Source organism: Neofelis nebulosa, chromosome 17 (genome assembly GCF_028018385.1).
Source record: "Neofelis nebulosa isolate mNeoNeb1 chromosome 17, mNeoNeb1.pri, whole genome shotgun sequence".
NCBI lineage: Eukaryota > Metazoa > Chordata > Mammalia > Carnivora > Felidae > Neofelis > Neofelis nebulosa.
In genome coordinates this window covers 57,409,808-57,432,053 of record NC_080798.1, presented here as the reverse complement: position 1 = coordinate 57,432,053, position 22,246 = coordinate 57,409,808, and the positions used below count along the sequence as shown (strand labels likewise).

At 48.0% G+C, this 22,246-nt stretch overlaps 2 protein-coding genes across 3 annotated transcripts in view; both read right to left on the bottom strand.

Moving 5' to 3' along the window:
* Positions 1–1,429: 1,429 nt before the first annotated feature.
* On the bottom strand, positions 1,430–5,933 carry HSBP1 (heat shock factor binding protein 1). Its single transcript, XM_058707056.1, has 4 exons — positions 5,789–5,933; positions 5,290–5,356; positions 4,660–4,780; positions 1,430–3,002 (listed from the first exon to the last, which is right to left on the bottom strand). The coding sequence occupies exons 1-3, from the start codon at positions 5,831–5,833 to the stop codon at positions 4,662–4,664; spliced, it is 231 nt and encodes a 76-aa protein (XP_058563039.1). The 5' UTR covers positions 5,834–5,933; the 3' UTR covers positions 1,430–3,002; positions 4,660–4,661.
* An 11,583-nt stretch (positions 5,934–17,516) lies between these two features.
* CDH13 (cadherin 13) overlaps positions 17,517–22,246 on the bottom strand; it is a 1,101,550-nt gene continuing 1,096,820 nt past the window's right edge. For both annotated transcript variants that reach the window (XM_058708168.1, XM_058708169.1), the window contains exon 14: positions 17,517–18,633. In XM_058708168.1, the coding sequence (XP_058564151.1) occupies positions 18,626–18,633 (8 nt within the window). In that variant the 3' untranslated portion in view covers positions 17,517–18,625. The remainder of the gene's footprint in view (positions 18,634–22,246) is intronic.

Below are 22,246 nucleotides of genomic sequence, written 5' to 3'. Positions count from 1 at the left end.
AAAAAAAAAAAAAAAGGGAGAGAGAGAGACTGAGAGAAAAGGAATATAATTATCCTTACAGGGAACCTTCAATGTGCAAACAGCATGTTTAAAGAAGTTCATTTTCAGTGGATGCTTTAGAGGACTCTATGTTCCCATAGCAACAGTGTTATAAAAGTTCCGTTAGGATGCCAACCACTCTCAAAGACAAATTAACCTTTACCCCAAATACTGGAGGTTTATTCTGAGAAGGTCAAACATGACGGGACTTTACTGGAAATGAAACGCTGGGAAAACGAAATTGGTCAGATGAGATCAAAGTGCTTTAAAAACCTGTGGCTTGAAGGAAAGGACCAGTTAGAGGCCTGGTGGGGAAGCGGATGGGCCCCCTGGGCTGGGAGGCGAGGGCCTTGGGTCAAACTTCCGCCTGTCTGGCTTGGCGCGAGCCCCTGACACTCCCGGGTCCGAAGTGGGTTCCTCGAGGTCTTCGAACGGGCAAAGGCCGGTGGGAGAGCGAGAGAGGCACAGACCTGCCCGCCCCGAGATCCCGGCTGGATCCGAGGCGGGCCGTGCTGCTCCGCGCGAACACCCGCCACGACCACCATCCACGACCACTACGGCCACGCGCCCGCGGGACGGACGCACCTAGCGGTGGTTGCAGCCCCGGGAGGGGGCAGCGGGTGGACCCGGGTTGTGCCAGGAGGGCCGAGACCCGCTAGGGGGTGGGCAGCCAGAGCGGGGTGACGTAATTGCACGGGCAGCCGCATTCCCGGCTTCACCGCGGAGGAAAACCATCCCCTTGCACAGAAGTGAAGGCCTCACTGGGGTCACAAAGCTATTGGATATCAGGCTAAGTCAAGTCTTGCCCGGAGGCTTGGAGAACAGGTCAAGTGAGCGCTCGGGGATGCGGGCAGTTATAAATTGAATCCAAAGCTATTTATTGGATTACTTTAACGGCCATCTCCCCATGTGTATTTTACACACACTAGTTCAATCAAACGTTAATTAGGTGCTAAGTATAAAAAAAAGATCCTTGGTCAAATAATCTGGAAACTGGCAGGTGAGAAAGTTAAATCACATTGTCTCTGCTGTGGGACCTCAGAGCCTTTAATATGCTAATTTGCCCCGTGAATTTTCATGAAGCGAATGGAGTAGGAGGCAAGTTTTCTAAGCCCAAGCGACCTAAAGCCTTCCTTCCCAGGGCCTCGCCCAGGACAAGCATCCCTGGATGTGCTTGGGGAAGGTCTGCGTCTGGGGCACGGGAGGCACCAGCTCCCTGTCTCACACGACACAGCCCTGCCCACACCTCCCTTTCCCCTTTGGCCTTGGGCTACGTGTATGCAATCCTGTGATGGTTTCAGCCCCTCATCTGACACGGCGCGCACACCTGAAATCTGAAAACGTAGAAAACCACACAAATCACTTGTGACACAAAGGAAGCTCTGACAGCAGGATTTCAGGCACCTTTATTCATGGTGGGTATTCCTGGTCAGGGGAGCCTGCCTCTGAAATCTTTGTCACGTAAGGAAGACAACTCCCACCCAAGTCCCGACAGCAATCGGCCGCATCACTTCCGCTCGCCACTGACCAGGCTCTCGAGCATCGTGCACACGGGGCTCCTGTCAGCTGGAGGCCAGCAGCCCCGCAGCTCAGCCGTGCACGGCGTGGCCTACCGGCCCATCAGAGGAGTTTCTGTGGCAGGGCAGTAACAGTGGGTCATTCACTCAGCTCAGAGGAAACTTACTCCTTTGTGTTACCTATGTTATTTATAAATACGACAAGTTATTTCTCAATAATATTATATATTTGCAATACAAACACGACTGGTGATATAGGAAACTTTAAAAAAAAACTCACACTGTTCATTCAGGGTTTCTAAGAAGCACTAGACCATCCCTCAAGTTTTCCCATTTTTTTTGTAGACGGAGTCACGTTTGCTGTGACAATCACAGGGATCTCGTGCACGGTCAGGGCCGGCCTCTAGGCTTAGCGCTCTGGGCACTGCCTTTTTGACTGGTAGGAGTTACTACCCCTGTCTTGTAAGGTCAATAATAAAACCATTACTCTGTAAGAATTTAGGTAAGAAATCATTTAAAGAAACAGTATATGTTAAAAACTTGAGCCTATGACAAGTCATTTACCATTTTCAAGCCGGGCTATGGCACAAACTTAGCATGATCTGCTCTCCGGTTCTGTTCCTTCTCCTGGTCAGTAGCTCCAAGACAAGACGGCGAGCTGGGTCGTAAAATCCTGCCAGATTTTCAACGAGGACTATCGCAGACGAACAGCACAGGGGCCTACTCAAGTGTTCAAATCTCATGCAAAACTGTAACTAGTGAACGCCCCACTACATGAGGCAGTTCTGTCATTTTCCAGATTTGAGAATTCTAACACACAGAAGCGGGAGTGGTCGTTCCTCCTTACTCTGGCGTCTGACCTCAGAGCCTTAAGACATCAAATTGCGGTTCAACTTTGAATTTTGGCAACAGGGCAGTGCCAGAGATTTCTGAACGAACAATTTTTAAACGTTCTGCACCACTTGAAAAGTATCACCGACGTGCTATTTGGTGTCGGCTCAAAAGTCACTCTGTGCTGAGAATCAGAGTCGTCAACTTGCCAAACGTCTTCCTTCACAAAATCTGATTGGAACTGAAGGACCTACCATATGTCTAATAAAAATTTACACAGCAACTTTCATCAAACAGCAACTACTACAAAAGGAATGATAGAAAACGATGAGTTCACAAATATACACTAAAAAACTTGACAATTTTATGCAGGAACCGCCAAAGTTTTAGTGTTTAATATTTAACAGCACGACTGACCAAGGTCCAAGATGTGACGTTACCATGTTCAAGAAACTGGGGGGAGAATCACTCTATGAACTAACTATGTAGTATGTGGTAAGAACGCACACTTTCTAATAGAAAACCTGTCTACGCATAGTAGTTGCTTCAGAAAGCCATTCGGTCTTCTCTTCGCTTGTAAAAACGGTGTTCCGGGTCTCAGGGTGAATTAGCAACCTGTTGGAAGAGAAAAAACCATCTGACATGTTATGTTCAGAGAAGGACAAGAATGATACATACAATTAGCAACTATAAACCCTTTGAGAACCCTCTAGGGAGCTAAACTTAAGTTTCTCTGCAGATGCCCCAACAAAGATACAACAGATCGATTGGAAATCGTTACTTAAAAACTTCTGAATGCATCCCAGCTTCTCTTGCTGTTATCCCCATCACTAAAGTCTCCAAGTTCACTTCACCTCCCGTCACTGCAGTTCCCGGGAGGATGTTCTCACTCACTGTGGCGGGACTTTGGACGGCCCGCCATAGGAGGCCCAGAAGCTTCTACGACTGGCAGGGAATTTCCCAGGACACCCCTACACAGGAATAAAGAGAGGACAACCCACACGGAACTGTGTGCCTCACTCACACAGCGGATCAACCCAATCGGTCAGAGTAACAGCAAATTTCCAGGTCTTTTACCTCCCAAGTCTCCATTTTTTTGGACTTCAAAGCAACCTGTATTTTACAGCTACTTAGGATCTGGTCCAGCCAGGACATGCCCAGCACACTTAAGAAGACAAAAGGAATTTGGTGCCTTTGGGTGTGCATTCTGCTTGGCACCAGAGTTACCGAAGATTCTCCGGAAACTTTATTTTATTTTATTTATTTATTTATTTATTTTTTTTTAACATTTTTTATTTATTTTTGGGACAGAGAGAGACAGAGCATGAACGGGGGAGGGGCAGAGAGAGAGGGAGACACAGAATCGGAAACAGGCTCCAGGCTCCGAGCCATCAGCCCAGAGCCTGACGCGGGGCTCGAACTCACGGACCGCGAGATCGTGACCTGGCTGAAGTCGGACGCTTAACCGACTGCGTCACCCAGGCGCCCCGGAAACTTTATTTTAATAGTGAATTCAACTGCTGAAAATGGGATGAGAGAAAAGGGAGTTTCCCAACTACTTTCGGGTTTTGCGAAGACGTAGCTACCACCCTCACGGAAAGCCTTAAAAGAGAAACTCACTACGGGGAAACTGGAGGCTAAGTGCACCTTGCGGCCTTGCTACATGGCTCCTTTCAATTATTCGTCTCTTCTCGGGTATCTGGAACTACGCGGTGGGAATTTAAATCAAATTATTCGTCTTTTCTCGGGTATCTGGAACTACGTGGTGGGAATTTAAATCAACTCCAGGGTGAAGGCTTAACGTGGCCTCATCTAGTTCATTGAAGTCACAATCAGCTGCCGTCCTGGCATGTATCTAGTGCAGGAATTCAAAGCATTTATGGAGGCGGCAATGTGGGGTCTGGGTTATCAAAAAAATAAATAAATAAATAAAATAAAAAAAGAAGAAAAATCTGCCAGTGGTAAGAATTCTCAGCCCAACGAAACGCATTTCTTGGGTTCTGGCTGCCATGATATAAACTCAGTGATTACCTAATTAATGTTAACCAATTACCCTAACTAACACGGATGCAGGTCTCATTAATAAACACTGGGAAAATAAACTCCTGCTAACGAATTCGGCATGAAAATTCTGCAAGCTCGGAGCCCGCGGAGGGGCCGGTACAAGAGACGCTTGCGAGGATCACGGCTGGGAAGTGACGGGCAGGAGGTCTGACCGCACGGAAGTCACCGCGACGCACACACGCCATCCCGAGGTTGTCCCTTCCCTCACCTTCAACTCTTTGGCGTGGCTGGGATCTTGCTTTCGCCTTCCAGTTCTTCCACGCCAGCCTGTGTCATGAGGTCTGCAATGTTTTTCTCCAGGTCGTCAATGCGACTGCTCATGTCATCAAGTGGTGAAGTTAAAGGCCACACACAACCAACACCCCTCACTCCTCACCCTTCCCCTCCAGGGCCCCTGGAGACTTCGGCCCCCTGCACAGCTGTCTCAGCGGAACTGCCTTTTCCAACTTCCTTTGAGTACCGACTTCTGCTGGCCAAGAGTGCAGGGGTCGGGGGGCTACGGTCACTTCCCAGCCCTGCCCTTTACTAGCTCTGACACCTGGGCAAGTTCTTGCAACCTTCCGAAGCTTCCGCGGTCTGCATGGGCTAACTAAAGAGAACATTGTCACTTCAGCAGTCTACACTGCTGGGAGACTGGAAGTCCCCCGCGGCCAGGTGTCCAGCTCAGCTGTATCCCCAGCCCTTGGCACAGTACCTAAGACTACACCCAAAATCAGTACCAAAAAAAAAAAAAGGTAAAAAGGTGGTGAACGACCGCCTGAGGCTGTCCCGCAAACCTCACGTTTGTCAACACCGCCGCCCGGACGCAGGCGAGGCTGACCACGCGTACAAAGGATATTTCTGCCGATGATCTGGTCGGACATGGTCTGAAATTTATCTTGCATCTGTTGTAGGAGCGTCTCCACCTACGAAACAGTGACACACGGCACCTCGCGCTTGCCCCGAGACGCCTGCGCGGGGTCAGCACGGGAGGGGGTGGGCCCGGTGCCCGTCCGGCCGGGGCCTCTCCCTCTCCGGGTTTCGGTTTCCCCGCCCGTCCAGTGGGCCCTTCCCCGTCGCGGCCGCTGCGAGTCACAGTTCGCCGGGCCTTCCTCTCGTTTGGGCGGGGTGGAGGCCTCGGGGCGTGAGGGGGCGCGGGGAGAGCGGGGGGTGCGGGGACTGGGGGTCGTCCGGGGCGGGGGGACGGCTCAGGGACAGGCGAGCGCGACTAAGGGAGGGGAGGCCGGGCCGGAGGGCCTCGGCCGGCGAAGCCTCTGGAAACCCGGCCCCGCGCGGCCACGGAGAGGGCGCTCCGGTCCGGGGTTCCCGCGGCCTCGGGCTCGGCAGGCGTCCCTTACCACCGAGGTGAGGTCCTGCATGGTCTTGGGGTCAGTCTCGGCCATCTCCCCGGTTCCCAGCTTGGCGGCGAAGTCTCAACCGTCACCTGCACTTCCGTTTGTCCGCGCACACGCCCCGCCCCCTGCGGCCTCCTCTCGCGAGACGGAGGCAGGCCGCGGGACCGCGAGGCGTTGTGGGAATCGTAGTTCGCGGCACGGGCCGGAAGGAAGGGTCTGCGTTCTCGCGTTTTCGTTCCGAGCGAGGCCCCGCCCCCGGAGGACCCGCCCCCGCACTGAGCCCAGGAGGAGAAAAGGGGACAGGCCCTGTCCTGGGGACCGCGGGAGGGGATGGTGATCTTGGCCTTTTCCCAGGCTGTCGTTAAAGGCCATGGTGTTTTGTTTGGCCTGTTGGGACGCACTTACTGGGCGCCTGCGAGGTCCCAAGCCCAGGACTGTGCCAACGCCTGCCCTCCAACAAAACCCTGCAACCCCCGAGTAGGGAGAAGGGGGTCGGGTCACTGGAGCCAGAAAACTGAGGCCCCGGGTGTGAGAGGCACGCCCACCATGCACACAATGCCCAGCTGCAGGCCTGGTCACACCCTAGACCCCAGCGTTCCTCCTTCTCCCCAGGAGGGTCGAGTGGAGGTGCTGCACATTTGGCACATTTGGGCAGGTTGTTTATGACTTTGCAGCATAACGTACGTTCCGGATGGTGCAGAAATCCCAAGTGACTTTTCACCGAGTTAACCTGTTAACTGGCTCCAGGGCAGGAAACATGACCGGCCTCCAGGAAGCCCCTCACCTCAGCCCCTTTGCTATCACCCGCCAGCCCACCCGCCCACTAGGGACACAATCGTGTCTCCTGTGTTTCCACGTCGTGTGAGTGGAACCAGACGGAAGCTCTCCCTAGCGCCCGGCTCCTTTCATTCAACATGATGGCCCCTGCTGTTGAGTGGTCGAGGTGCGGGCAGCGGCGGGGTTCAGAGGCTGGATTTGGGTGTTTAAGGAGGGGGCTGCTGCTGAGTTGGGACCTTGAGTTCCAGCCTCACAGGTGGTCTTGGGATTGGGCCTCATTAACAAGGGGGTAGGTGAGTCCTGGGACTGAAGGCCTGTCATGTTCCAGCAACTGTTCACACTGGGTAGCTAATTTAAGGACTGTGGGGCTCCGCTGCAGCTTGATTTTAGCTGCAGAGAAGGCTGTAGGCCACCCCGCCCCCCCTGCCAACCAGCATCTGTAAAAAACCTGGGGTGGGGGGCTGGCCATGGGGAGGGTAAGACTCAGCTCTCTTCACCAGCTCTGCCCCCTGACTTCACCCACTGGTGTCTCCTCCCCTCTGCCCACCACCTCCCTTTCCACCCCACCCCAGACCTTCTTTCCCAGGACAAAGGGGCAAACCTCTGTATTTGGTTGTTGTTAACTGCTATGTGGTTGGTACTTTACCTGATTACTTAAAATAAACACCTCTCTGTGTTCTAACCTAATCCTCAGAAGAACCCTGTGATATGATTACAACCATTTTCCAATTTTGAGAAAACGGACTGGAGAGGCTAAGACTCTTAAACGGGGTGGTCACATTAGGAAGTAAGAGACAAGACGTGAGCCCAGGGCTTTCTGACTCTACCTTCTCCTTTTTCTGTCATTCTAGAATTCTCTGAGTTGCCCGAGTTTAGAAGCAATGTTGCACAACAGTGGCACCTTTGGCATTTTGGGTCATAATTCTCCGTTGCTGTGGGTGGATGGGTGCGGCGTGCCCTGTACATTGTAGGATGCCGAACAGCTTCTCTGACTTCTGCCTACTAGATGCTTCCACTTCTAGATACTCTAGACTGCCCACTGTCTCCAGGGGTTGGGGGGAGTTGCCCTCAGTTGAGAACTAGTTGCTTTAGAAGGATCTATGGATGTTGCCTAGAATTCTGTTGACTCTGTCTTCAAGTATGAAATTATTTTCACTTGGGGCATTCCTTGAGACTATTCCTCTGGATATATTGACATTGGCCTATCCATTGACATTGGATAGGTTTCCTGGGCCTGCTGGAACAAAGTACCACCCACTGGGTGGCTTAAAACAACAGACATTTATATTCCCACAGGTCTGGAGACCAGGAGTCTGAAAGCAAGGTGGCAAGGTGTTGGTGCCTCTCTCCCAGCTTCTGGTGGTTGCTGGCAATGCTTGGTGGCCCTTAGCTCATAGATGCACCTGCCCATCTCTGCCTCCGCCTCTTCACATGGGCTCCTCCCTGGGTGTGTCTTTCTCCTTAGAAGGTCACCAGTCATACTGGATTGGGGACCCAGCCTATTCCAGTATGACCTCATTATGCCTAATTACTCCTGCAGAGACCCTGTTTCCAAATAAGTTACATTCTGAGGTATTAGGGGTTAGGATTTCAACATGTCTTTTTTTCTGGAGGGGGCGGGGGGACCCAATTCAACCCAAAGCAGCTGGTAAAGTTACACCACGTGAAATCTGCAACCCACACCGTATTTTATAAAGTATCTACATAAAGCTCTGGGATAATTTAGCTGGAGAGCAGCCAAGGCTGGGTAGGATTTCAGGCCTTCTTGCTTCTTGCCCCAATTATAGGGGCTCCCCCACTCTGCACAGAAGCCTGGCTACCCACACTCTGGATTTGTAGCCAGATTTGGCTTATGGCTGTGAGCAACACAGAATGGGAATTAGCATGAGGACCTACAGTTTTGGTGTGTGTGTGTGTGTGTGTGTGTGTGTTCCTGGCAGGAGACTTGAGTCCTTTTCATTCTGATTGAAAGTTCTTTTACATAAACAGCAAACAAACTTGACACCGTCTAAGGGAGCCTTTTTTTTTTTGCACTTAAGCAGAAAGAATACATTTTTTTGTGTGGAGACCAAGGTCTTTTATAAAAGACCACTTTAATTTTTTAAATAAATTTTTAGGGGCACCTGGGTGGCGCAGTCGGTTGAGCGTCCGACTTCAGCTCAGGTCATGATCTCGCGGTCCGTGAGTTCGAGCCCCGCGTCAGGCTCTGGGCTGATGGCTCGGAGCCTGGAGCCTGTTTCCGATTCTGTGTCTCCCTCTCTCTCTGCCCCTCCCCCGTTCATGCTCTGTCTCTCTCTGTCCCAAAAATAAATAAAAAAAAAAACGTTGAAAAAAAATAAATTTTTAAAAAATGTTTATTTCTGAGAGAGAGAGAGGGAGAGCATGCACACACAAGCTGGGAAGGGGCAGACAGAGAGGGAGACACAGAATCTGAAGCAGGCTCCAGGCTCTGATAGGTCAGCACAGAGCCTGATGCGGGACTTGAGCCCATGAACTGTGAGATCACGACCTGAGCCAAAGTCAGACACTCAACCGACTGAGCCCCCGGGTGACCCAGAGACCAAGGTCTTTTAAGGAGCTGCTTTACACAAAAATTTCCCTGATTTATAGTCGTGGCTGATACACTTACTCTGTGAGGTTGATATACTGAACATAACTGAATACTGTTCCATTAGCAAAACTATTGAATTATGTGTAACGCACAAGTAGTTAACCTTTAAAAATGCAGCTTTGAACAATCCTCGTTTAAACCTTGATTTAAAAAAAAAAAAAAAGATCTGTGTAGATGAATTGCGTAACTGAAGTCATTCCCTTTCCCCCTTCTCAGGACGGTTTGGTTTTACGTGAGCCAATGTGGCACTTTCCTACTGGGTCCCTGGTTCCAGCCGGCCTGGCCCCGCGCCCCTCCTTCCCCGTGCCTTGCATCGGGGGAGGTGTCCCTGCACGAGGGTGGTCACCGGGCAGTGAGACGCTGCGTGTGCCCTGTAAGCGGAGACGGAGTGGTCCCCGCAGGTCCCTGGAGAACCTGCCACTCACCTTCTCCCTGTCTGCACCTGCATCGGCGCCATGGGCCCAACGCTGGTCTGAGCTGCTGTTCACCTGCTCTGCTCTTCTCCCCAGCTGTCCGGCTGTCCGGTTGTCCCATGCGGCTGCGCGGGAGCACCCCCTGCCCCAGGGCCTGTGCCCAGGACGCTGTGCCGCCGCGTCCACCGGGGGCCTGGGCGCGCCAGCCCCCAGCCTTGTGTGGACGCTCCAAAGCTCCCTGGTCTCTCCCAGCCCAGGGTTTCCTTCCTTCAACCTCAGAGGATAACCTTGCATTCTGTTTTACAGGGACAATAGAGACTATCATCACCTGTGTCCTACCGTCACATAAGGACCCGCCCGGGCATCATTCCAGCCCTGTCTGCCTCCAGAACAGGTGTCGGCCTCCCGTGGGGCGCTGGGCCCTGGACCCCTCAACCCGCTCCGGGAACCCGCCTCCTCCACTTGCCCCGCTCCTGCCCGTGGACGCCTTCCTCCCAGCATATAAAAGTGGGGGGTGGGGGGGGGTGCAGGGAAGGAAAACAAAACCACTCCAACAAGGTGCCCCTGTGCCGTTCTGTGCTACCACTCAAGAGCCAGGGTTCTAGAAAGAGGAGGACACGTCGCCTTCAGTTACTGGATCTGAGACGCTCCCTTCTATTCACGCAATTTTGCTTGTTTCCTTTCTATCAAAATGTATGGAGGTGATTCTGGAGGGTTCGAGGGCGTGGTCTGCACGAGTGAGACTCACCTGGGAGGCAATTTTTCAGTCCTCCCTCATTTCACTTTGCTGGCGAAAGGTGCAGAATCCCTGTGGGGTGTAACTGAGTCTGAGTCCCGGCTAAAGCTAGGTCATCTCTCCTTTTCATACAGGGGAGTATCCTGCCCAGACCTTCAGTGCACATAATGTCTGGCTAACAGGTAATTATCTTCTTGGTTTTCATTGCATTTATTTTATTATTATAAAAGAGAGAGAGAGAGAGAGAGAGAGAGAGAGAGAGAGAGAGGCAGAGAGAGAGGGAGACAGAGAATCCCAAGCAGGTTTGGAGCTGGATCCCATGAACCATGAGATCATGACCTCAGCTGAAATCAAGAGTCTGACCCTCAACCGACTGAACCACCCAGGCACCCTATTTTATTATTTTTTAAAACCACTTTGTTGAGGTATGAGTGCCATGTAAAAATCTGTACTTCTTAATGCATTCAACTCGATGAATCGGGGGATAACAATACGCCCACGAAACCATCACTGTCAAGATCATAAAGATACCCATCACCTCCCAAAGTTTCCTCTTGCCTCCTTTATTATTATTATTCATGATTTTTATTTGTGTGGTAAGAACACTAAACACTTAGGTTGGCACGTTTTTAAAAAAAATTTTTAATGTTTATTTTTGAGAGAGAGAGCACAGAGGAAGGGCAGAGAGAGAGGGAGACACAGAATCTGAAGCAGGCTCCAGGCTCTGAGCTGTCATGTCAGTACAGAGCCTGATGTGGGGCTTGAACTCATGAACCATGAGATCATGACCTGAGCTGAAGTCAGACGCTTAACTGACTGAGCCACCCAGGCGCCCCTTGGCACGTTTTTTATACATTTTTTTAAAACCATTTATTTACTATTGAGAGACAGACACAGAGCATGAGCATGGGAGGGGCAGAGAGAGAAGGAGTCACAGAATCCGAAGCAGCCTCCAGGCTCCAAGCTGTCAGCACAGAGCCTGACGCGGGGCTCGACCCCATGAACCGTGAGATGATGACCTGAAACGAAGTCGGATGCTCAACAGACTGAGCCACCCAGGCGCCCCTGACCTTGGCTATTTGTCAACACTGTGGCAATGAACATGGGAGCCCAGTGATCTCTCCAACATCCTGGTTTCAGTTTCTTTGGGTAAGCACCCAGAAGTGGGGTGGCTGGATAACATATGAGTTCCATTTTGAATTTTTGGAGGGCCCTCCCTCTGTCTGTGAGCAGCACTGTTGGTGGAGACTGTGGGCCAGGCAGTTGGACCAGTGGCCAGTTGTTAAGATCTGTCGGTGCTGTAAACTTCCCACCCCACCTGCCCCCTTTTCTCTGCTGCTAGCTGTCCCCAGACCCTTCGGCTGTGCTGATCCCCTCGGTGTTCTTGGCAGGATGAGACTTGAGTGGCAGTGTCCCGCAAAGCTGGGAGCAGAGAAGAAATGTGGACTTGGAGGTCTCAGCCCTGAGCTGGGCTGCCTTGGGGGAGGGGTAAAGTGACACTCTTATCTCTTCAACGCATCTCTCCTCTGTTGTTGTTGTTCTTTTTTGCACCACTGAAATGCTGGAACATTTCAGGCATATTTCTGGGCTCCCCAAAACATGTTCTCATCTGTGAGTGGAGGTTAAAATTGGTGTTTCTATGGCGGGGTTGGGCGCGGGTGGATGGGGTGTCATATAAGGACTGGTATCTCTTGTTCTGTCATTTTGCTATTGACTTTGTTACTTCAGTGCATCCCAGGTGATACTGGCTTTTCATTCATGGTAAGAATATACAATTTTCTTGGAAAATACATGAATTTAAGCAAAAATTATCAATTTAAAACTATACAGTTTAAAACTGTAGTTGGCACTTGGTAGGATGGGTGCATTGGGATGGCGGGATTTGCAGAGGTCGTAGAGAGACAGCATTAAATCATGAAGATGTTCTTACAGGATTAAAGTTCAGCAGCTGCTGGCCTCAGAGAAGACAGGGGAGCAAAGGGGAAAGAGGTGGTGCTTGCTGTGAAATTGCACATCATTCCATCCTTTGGGAAGGGGAAGCAGGAGGACCTATTTGCTGAACCACCCTACCAATGTGACAATTGTAACATTGGAACATTGAACCCATTTTCCTTGGGGACATATCTCCAGAAGGATAGTGGGGAATTTCTGCAGGTTCCAAGTACCCCTTTTGTACAGGACAAGCATTCAAGGTACCGGTAACCCTCCGGAGGGAAGATGTGGCCCGGCTGGCCCAGGGAGGGGGCAGGGCAGGGTTTTTAGGATCTTGCTTGCTGAGGAGCGAAGGTGGGGCCCTATTTTGGAGCGGGGCGTCTAGTTCTGGCAAGTTTAATTTAGAAATGCCTTCGTCCAGGTACCAGTGCTCCCGGCTTGGATTCCCGTGTGAAAAGCAAGTTTTGCTGGGATCTCTGGAGTGTGCCCTGGGGAGCATCCCTGGATCCTTTGTCTTGGGCACAAAAGCAGGGGAAGGTCTCTTGCCAGGCTGTTTCCAAAAGAACAGAAAATCGCTTTTATGGAGAACAATGGTACGCATGATCAGGGGTGTCGCGATCCATCTTGAAGTGTTTTGCTTTGGGTTTGAAGTGTCAGTTTACGTTTCTCATGCTCATTTGTGGCAATTTGCCGAATTAGCGTCTCCATGATCGGCTGCCAAGGAATCGCTTTCCTATTTATTTGCCCAAACTGGCAATTTCCTGGAGACAGATGCCCCGGGGAGGAAGGAGACGTTTCAGGAAGACTCTGACTTGCAGGTTCGGTTTTCTTCGGCTTCACTCACCCTGTCCTGCCAGATTGTCTCGTCACCATCAATTTCATGTACTGTGTGTGAGGGTACAGCCTCGGTGGTTTCTTCCGGGTGACAGGTGGGTGGTGCTGTCTCAGGGTGGAGTGGAAAAAGCGCCCGTGCTGGAGTCACGCACGCGGCTCACTAGGCAAGACCCAGCATGAGATAGTTTTAACTCGTGAGCCTCCTCTGAGGCTCCATTGTACAGTGGAGACAAGGTCTATGCCAACATTCCATGAATTATATGATCTATGTAATGTATAATGATGTCCCATATAAATTACATATGTATAATAGGTGTATACCTACCTACATATGTAAATTATCTGGTCTGTAGGAGGCAGTTATTTACATTTTTTAAAATGTTCATTTATTATTTTTGAGAGAGAGAGAGAGAGAGAGACAGAGTGCAAGTGGGGGAGGGGCAGAGAGAGGGAGACACAGAATCGGAAGCAGGCTCCAGGCTCTGAGCTGTCAGCACAGAGCCCGATGCTAGGCTTGAACCCATGAACCGTGAGATCATGACCTGAGCTGAAGTCGGACACTTAACTGATTGAGCCACCCACGCACCCCACGTAGGAGGCACTTATTAAATATTACCACCTTTCTTCTCTTTTGTTAAGGACCTCCCTAAAGGAATCCTGCTTGCTTTCTATCATCAATCAATCAATCAATCAATCAATCTGGTTTGTTTCTATCCATTTCTCTCTCAATCTCTCCCTTATCTTTGTCTATCTATATCTGTCTCTGCCCATCATCTGTATCCATTTATCTATGTATATACTTATCCCCATACCTACCGATCTATATCCACCCAATCTATTATTCTTTCTATCATCTATCATCTATCTTATCAATCATCTATCATCTATCTATCTTATCAATCATCTATCATGTATCTATTATCTATCATCTATCTATTATCTATCTATCTATCTATCTATCTATCATCTATCTATCATGTATCATCTATCTGTTTTTCTCAAATCAGAGGGATCTGACTGTTATGAACGAGGAAGGGGGAAGAGTTAACTATCAGGAAGGCAGCACTTGGTTTTTTAGCCTTGGCCTTTCAACATTATAGGCCATCCAGAGCACCATTTAAACAAACATCCCTTTTGCTCTGTCACTGTGTTGAAACTGTACTAAAGACAGTCTAAGACCGAGGACACACTTAAAAATCCCAGATAACCTTTATTTAAATATTTCACAAATAAGTTACAAGTTTCTATGCAACTACATGGTAAATAAAATGCTGATTTATGTCTCCGAGACCCTGAGCAATTCAGCAGCTCGAGCCCAAAGGAACGGCACTACCATAGAATTCAACATTTTAAAGTGATACACTTTTATCCCTTTTGAGTGTTTATGATAAAAATCTGTTTGAAATTTTTGAAAATTTTTATCTTGGGAGGATACATAATATTTACCACCAGAATGGTGTTGATGTGGGTATGACATCACAGACTGTTTTTCATATGGCCTTCATTTCCAACTCTTCAATAATCTAAATCTATGTACATTATAGATAAAGAATGACTTTGCTGCTTTCTAAAGGAAAAGCTTTGAAAAAAGCAGCAGAAAAGGGAAATTTTCAGCTTATACTCATAGTGCTTCTAAAAGCCACTTTCTCAAAGGCTTCATAGCTTCATGGTGAAGTTTATTGTGGTCTTATTACACCTGCTTCTTTTCACCAAATCCCTACCAACCAGCTGGCGCAAGCCCAACAAAATGGTTCAAAGGCTTATCAAGCTCAGCAGCCCTCCAATGATTAATATGATGATAGCGATGTAGCATGAGCGATAGGAAGAGACTTTTCTGCTTACTGAGTTTGATGAATATCTAAGTTGTTTCTGCTCATAGGCTTATTCTTCAGTTATGCAATTAAAGTTCTTATCTGAAGTCCTTGTTCACGGGCTCGATCCCACCATTTTCTTCTGTGTCTACATATTTTGTATATGCTTCGATATAAACACAGTCAACACTAGAGCATTTTTTTCCCCAGTAGTGGGCTAATCCATCAGCAATAGGAGATCTAAGAAGGGCAACACATTTTACATACAAAAGAAGTGTTTGTTGCTGTGGATGAACTATTATGAAAGCATCTTACCACCATTTTATGAGAAGTTCCAACTCTCAACAGGCAGTTAAGAAGACGGATGCATCATCTTTGTGAAAGGTGCAGCCAGATCATTGATGATGATGGTGACGGTGGTGGTAATGGTGATGATTTAATTATTACTCAGTGGTTAAACACAAAAGCTAGGTCATTCTTTCTCAGTGCTCACCTTTATCTTGGTGTGATTCACCTGTCGGTTAGTGCTTCAGAAAACTTGACGTGAAGAGGTTAATGTTCATTAAACAACATTAAAACAAAATTAAAACATTAAAAAAACAGAAAAAAATAGAAGTGCTTGGAGATACTTTAGTTTGTTTGTAGCTGAGCTCAGGGCAAGTTCCTGAACGCCCTACCCTCTTTCTCCCTCGGCTCTCCCTCCCCTCCGTTGGTTTGGGCATGACTGGGTACTTGGGAGGCCACGAGTGTACTTTGGGCTACCTGAGATATCTAATTAACCTTGTGGGAGTCCCTCATGTACCTTCACACAAGCCATGGGAGGGAAAGGAGGGAATACTGAAGAAGAGTCTATCTCGCGCAGTAGACATTTCTAAGCTTTAGTATGAATTGAGAATGGTGTTCACAGTTCTTGACCGAAAGCTCTTAGAACTAAGAAGTAGCAGCAGGTCTATTTACCCGGTCTGGATGGATAGCCCTGCTAACTGAGGCTTCAGACTAGGGTTTTCTGGTCTGAGGGAGACACTTTGTGTGGTTTTACCGCACGGTTGGGAGGGGCACTGTGGCCGAGTGGGAACCACAGGCACCCCGGAGCAAAATGGACTGGGTTCTCGTTCTGGAGGCCACTTACCTTGGGCAAGCCAAGAGTCACGGCAGGTACATCCATGTGAAATGATGTGCATTTGGAGGAAGAGGCAGTGTTGAAGGTAACTTTTTTCGAAATTAGAAAATGGTCGCGCGTTTTTGTTGAAACAAATTATCAGAAATAAGTTATCGTGTGTAAAGCGGGGAGGAAAGATTTTTAATCAAGGTGGTTGATGTATTAATAAAACAGTGGAGAAAGTGTGACCGTCCACTCAGCAGAAATAGAATCCTCGGTTTTGTGCTCAGCGATCGAGAAAAGCAATTTCTGGCTCTTACTTTTTTGGTTTTTAATAACTCAGACTAAAATAAAATGCATTGGTAATAATGAGATAATGCTTTGATTTCAATGAACAATATAAATGTGTTCTAGCAAGTTAGAAAACATTCTGCAGTTCAGGAAATGCTACCACTTTGGTTTCAAAGAGTTGGCCTTTTTTTTTTTTTTTAAGGATTAGAAAGAACTACACTCTAGAAATCCGTCTGTCCTGATGAGAACTCTGGGGGCAGGGGGTGTACTTAAGTAGGGGAAAATTAAGGCATATTCTGCTTGCTGAGGAAGTATGCACTTGATTCCTCTTTTCCGGTGTCTTAAGCCAAGTTAAGCCAAGGGTTTGATTTGCAAAGTGCGGGAGAGGCTTGAGAGAGGAGACTTGTTCGTTTCAGTGAATGGGCCACTCGACAGCCGTTATTTCTCCCGGGGGATAGTCCAGGTTCATGAAGGAGGGTGAGCTTTCTGATGGTTGGTTAGCTAGCCTCTGGGCCAGGCTGCCGCCCACCTGGCCATCTGAAGATAAATCGTTCATAGGATGGACAGGATGAGTTCATTGCCCAGGCTGTGAGTGCGTGCTTCTGGCTTTACAGACGCGCTCTCCGCTAAGGAGGTGTACGGGGAACCCCAAATGACCAGTCAAAAAATGTGAACCTGCACTAAGGCAAGACCTCGTATCGGCAACATCAGACACAACATAGAAATCAGAGAAGAGCTACTGTCCAGCCGTTTCAACCACCAATACCCATTTATTTTAACGGAAAAAAAAAAATCTCTGCATTCTATATGCTCCAAAAAGACTTACTATTGAAACAAATACAATATATGGAACTCTATCTGCATAATTTCACTACAATAAAGACAACAAAGGACTCCTACTTCCTATCGAAGGCGAACTGAAAAACACAGGTGCAAACGTAGATTGCGTAAGAAAGCGTGGGTGTGCATGTGTGTGCACACGTGTGCGTGTGGTTAAAACCTTTAGTAAGCAACTGTATTAAAATATGCTAAGACGCTTACCTTACCCTAGTTTGTGGCGAGCTCTAATAAGAAGCCACGGGCTGTCACTAGCTTTATCCGATAGAAAAATTTGGCGTGAGCTTGGATGGTTCTCTACAGTTTATCAACGAGAAGATCATCTTAGTACGGGTTCTAGCTTTTCTCTTAGTTTTACATGCTCACAGAATAAAAATCAATTACTTCGCATACATAATGAACATCTTTTATTTTCAGGTTTGCAAACAACGGTAGTCGATTCACACAAAAGGGTACTTTTAAAACTACCTGTGTTTAGTCTATTTTACGCCTGTATATATGAAACAAACAGTGTGTATGTGCATAAAGGTATGTCTATACATGTGGGCATATATGTGTATACACGCGGTTCCTGCTGACTGCCTCCCGTGCACGTAGGACCCCCACCATGAGACGTGCAATTGTACGTACATCGGGGAGAGAGAGATTCTCCGCCATGATCCGTGTCCTCGTAAGAATCCGTGGGACTGGATTCAGGACACGTACAAATGCAGACAGATGCCCACGAAATAATACTTGAGCCCTTTTCTTGGTGTTTGATGGTAAAGTTTGCTGCTCTGTTCCTCTCCGCTTTTTCTGAGGATCACGGCATACGATGGCAGTGAAAATTTGGTTGCAATCCTTTACTGGAGAGGAAGGACTTCTGTCTGCGCTCTCCCTCTCTGCAGACCTGCCTGGCTGGTCGTGGCAGTGTTCGGACCGAACGGGACCGCGCAGGAGCGTCGGCTCTGGGGTCTGTACTAATGCCCAGCTTGATGCTGAGGCCCTGGGCGGGGGGGGGGGCAGCTGCATCACTTCCATCCTTTTTTTGTGTGTAACCTCTCAATATCAAAACTAGGCTCCTTCTGTAGAGTTTCTCTCTATAAATACTGTGTATATACACATACGGATACTCACACATGTACAAATACTAACCCACAGACGAAGCTGTATGTGTGGAAAGCTGACTAGCAACATGGCAACACATCAGAAAAAGTAGTCATTGTTCCTGCTCCCTGCTCCCAGAAGGTCAAGTTATACGCCATGATCTTTCAACGTTCAGGGAAATTCAGAAGATTCCGCTAATTAAAGGAGAAAGGAAGATTCTGCCAGAATGGTGAAGAACAGACCCAGTGGTATCGCAAAGAAAACAAAAATCTGGAACAATTGAGGCCTAGTTGTGAAGTTCGAGAGCCGTAAACTGCAATCTTCAGATTTGGATGGTTGTTTTTTCTCTTTTTCTTTTTCTTTTCCCCGTTGCTATGGAAACGTGGTAGTCAAGCTTCGGATGTCAGGAGTTCTCACAGACCTGAATGGAAAAGATTCAGAGCGAAGTCAAGGAATATCGCAACTTGATTGAAAACGTTTTAGCTAAATGTGAGACAAATGGCTGATAAAAGGTGATAAACACATTCATAAACACGGCACTGCCTTGGGGAACTTTTTTCTTAGGTTTAATATTCCAAGAGAGAAGGGATAGCTCTGGTGGTTTATGTCTTAAAAAGCAGGATCTGTCTGAAAACGCCAATGCCAAGCCCTTCATCTCAGACTGACCAGCGGTGACTATCTCTGCGACGTTGAGCCCTGTCCCTTGCGCCTTAGCCCAGAACCTGGATGTCTTAGGGACAAGACATCCTTGGTCACAGAGAAGAGTGAGAGAGCTGTTAGTGGTTCTGCAGACACGGCGTATGACTCCTGTGGCTGTGGTAACAAAAGACCACTTAGTGCTTAGAGCTTAGTGGCTCGAAATACCAAAACTCAGTCTCTTACAGTTCTGGAAGTCGGAAGTCCAAAATGTGTCTTAGAGGGCTAGAGTCAAGGTGTTGGCAAAGCTGTGTTCCTTTTGGGGGCTCCAGCAGAGAAGCCGCTTCCCTGCCCTTTCCAGCTTCCAGAAGCCCCCCTGTATTTGGCTCATGACCCCTTCCTCCAGCTTCACGGCCTGGACTGTCTCATCCGAGAGTACTGTTGTCACCAAAACTGTGGTTATTCTCTAAGATGTACACCAGCCTGGGTCTCCCCTCTGCCTGATAATAGCACGAGCTTGGTTCTCTGCTGTTTCTGCTTTATTATTATTATAATATCTTGGGTTTGTACAGGGGAATGGTACCGCTAAAACTCGTGACATAATCAAAGAAATAAAAATGTGTAAAGGTCGACCTACGATAGAAGTGTAGTTCCTGCTGGAATGAACCGATGGCTAGAATATAATAGGTTAATTCCGTAAAGCTTGGGGCCTTTCAAAACGTGCCGAGGAGCTGACTGGGGTATAAAACACACCTAATTCTGTACCCCGTTGCTTTCAGAGGCTAATCCTATCATTTATCTGCTTGGAAAATTTAAAACAGCTTCTCTACAACCAGATAAAAGTCTTTGTAATGTGACTCAAATATAAGCAAGACGATCCCGAGAAAGTTAAGGCTGTTTTAATAACACTAATTTGGGTGCAGGTTTTGGATGTTACTTCCTACACCCAGGGCTATTTACATTGTTTGACGGGTGAGTTTCTTTGCAGTTAGGCATCTCCCAAACTCATTTAATTTCCCTTTTTGGCTGGCTCTGTCACTGTCCAGTTACTCAGGCTGCAGCAAATGGTATTTGCAGATTCACCCACGTTTGAAGAAAGACTCGAAAGGAACAGATTAAATGGCGTCCTGAATTTTATTTAAAAATATTTTCCAGTGTGGTACCATGGCTTAAAATAATTTTGGTCACTGAGGACAAAAAAAATGTGACTGAATAAAACCCACTAGGAACACCTGGGTGACTCAGTCAGTGAAGCGTCTGACTTCAGCTCAGGTCACGATCTCACGGCTCGTGGGTTCGAGCCCCGCATCGGGGTCTGTGCTGACAGCTCAGAGCCTGGAGCCTGCTTCGGATTCGGTCTCCCTCTCTTTCTGCCCCTTCCCCGCTTGCTCTCTGTCTCTCTCTGTCTCAAAAATAAACAAACATTAAATGTTTTTGTTTTTTTTTTTTAAACCTCAATTAAACAAGTCTTCACTCACGGTTCAAAGGAATTTAGAATGTCACATGAAGGGTCCTACCTCTGAGGGCTGTTGACTTGATTACATGAGATAGTCTACACAATTTATGTGAAGCTCTTGGCTTTGTTTGTGGGTGGCACTTAGAAGCCCTAGGAGGTCCACTGTCACTGTCCATGAAGCCCATTGCTTTGAGGGACCACAGATCCTCTGCAAAGATGACTCAGAACCACCTGGGGGCAGAGGACAGCCTGCTTCATCTGGGTTTGGTGTTTCCCCAGGCCCTGTCTCTGCCCATAACACGTCACCATAAAAAGGAACAAAATATTGATGCACTCAACGACACGGACTGTACGATTCCATTTATAGAAAATTCCAGAAAAGGCAAGAAAGCACTCAGAGAAGGCAGATCAATGGGGGTCTGGATTCAGGGGAGGGGATCAAGAACAAAGGGCATAAAGAAGCCAGCTGGACCTTGGTTGTTGGTGTGGCTACACCAAAACTCATCCAACTCATCAACCCTTAAAATGGGTGAATTTTATAGAATCCAAGGAACACCTTAACACAAAGCATTAGAATGAAAAGTATTGTCAGTGGCCGTTTTGCTCATCTTGGTCACGTCTTTCAACTTCTTCACTGTGATCGAGATTACAGTTCAATTCCCCCTCCTTGCCAAAGAAGAGACATTTCATTTTGGTACTTGCTAATACGGTTCACCTGAACTGTCTTTTTATGTTCTTGCTATTGCTGATTAATTAAGCCTAAAACAATGTTCAAGAGGCTTTGAGGATGATATGCTTCCCTGGAGTTGCCTGTGGCACACGACACAGAGCCCTGCGAACCGCCCCCCAGACATAGGCTAGTAGAGACGCGAGCTTGCCTCATCGGGAGGGTCCTAGGGGGAGCATTTAAGCATCTCTTCGGGGCCATCAACAGATACCTTCAACAACAAGATTGGCAGTAAAATTAATTTCATTTACATTTTTTACTACTTTCCACGTCATTAGTTTTTTTTTCCTTCAGTTTTAGCTGTCAAAGACGAAAGTGCAGACCTCTCGGTTCACTTCTCGTTGCGATAAAGCCTTCTATGGTATCATAACAAGGTGAAATGTTTTCATTACTTTTCTTCCATGAGGAGGCAGTCTAATGGTGGAAGCTGGCCTCACTGCTTACTGACCCGGGGAACTTTCAGAGCACCTTCTCATCTATAAAATCTCTAGGCCAAGGAAGGAGACAAAAAAGCCACGGAACATCAGGATGTTTGGTTAATGCTAGTCTACCTGGATCCGAATATTATTTGAGGAGAGGAGAAAAAAAAAATATCCCCCGCCACCTTGTATGCTGAGCTCACTGCAGTTTTATGAGCAATGCTGTAATGGAGGTGTTCGCACACTTTTCCTGTAAGGGGCCAGATGGTAAATATCTCCACTCTGCAGGCCACACAGCCTCTGTGGCACCTGCCCAACTCTGCCGTGTTGTAGCAGCAGGCAGGCAACGTGTAAGTGAACGGCTATGGCTGTGTTCCAATAAAACTTTATTTACAAAAACAGGAACTGGGCCACGTTTGACCCTTGGACAGTAGTTTGCCGACTCCTGATTCAAAGAAACATCAAGCAGAGTCTACCAGATCCCGAAATTCTTTCAAGGACTATGGCTGAGGCAGGAAGTTATTACCCTTGCACTTTATGATCTAGTTGAGTACTTGTAGACACCCCCCCCCCCCCCCACCTCCACCTAACTTAGTGTTTTAGGCCCATTTCTGTGCAGTCTCTTGTCAGTATCATGTTAATAGCTACACAGGTGGGTTGGCCACTTTGAGTTCTGCTCTTACAAAAGAGTGGCACGCCCCACGGTTACTTATTCCTGCTAGCTCTAACCCAGCTCCTCAGACATCTTATTAGCAAAGTCCTTGTCAGGAAGAAACTCTCCGGCTAGGTATATAAT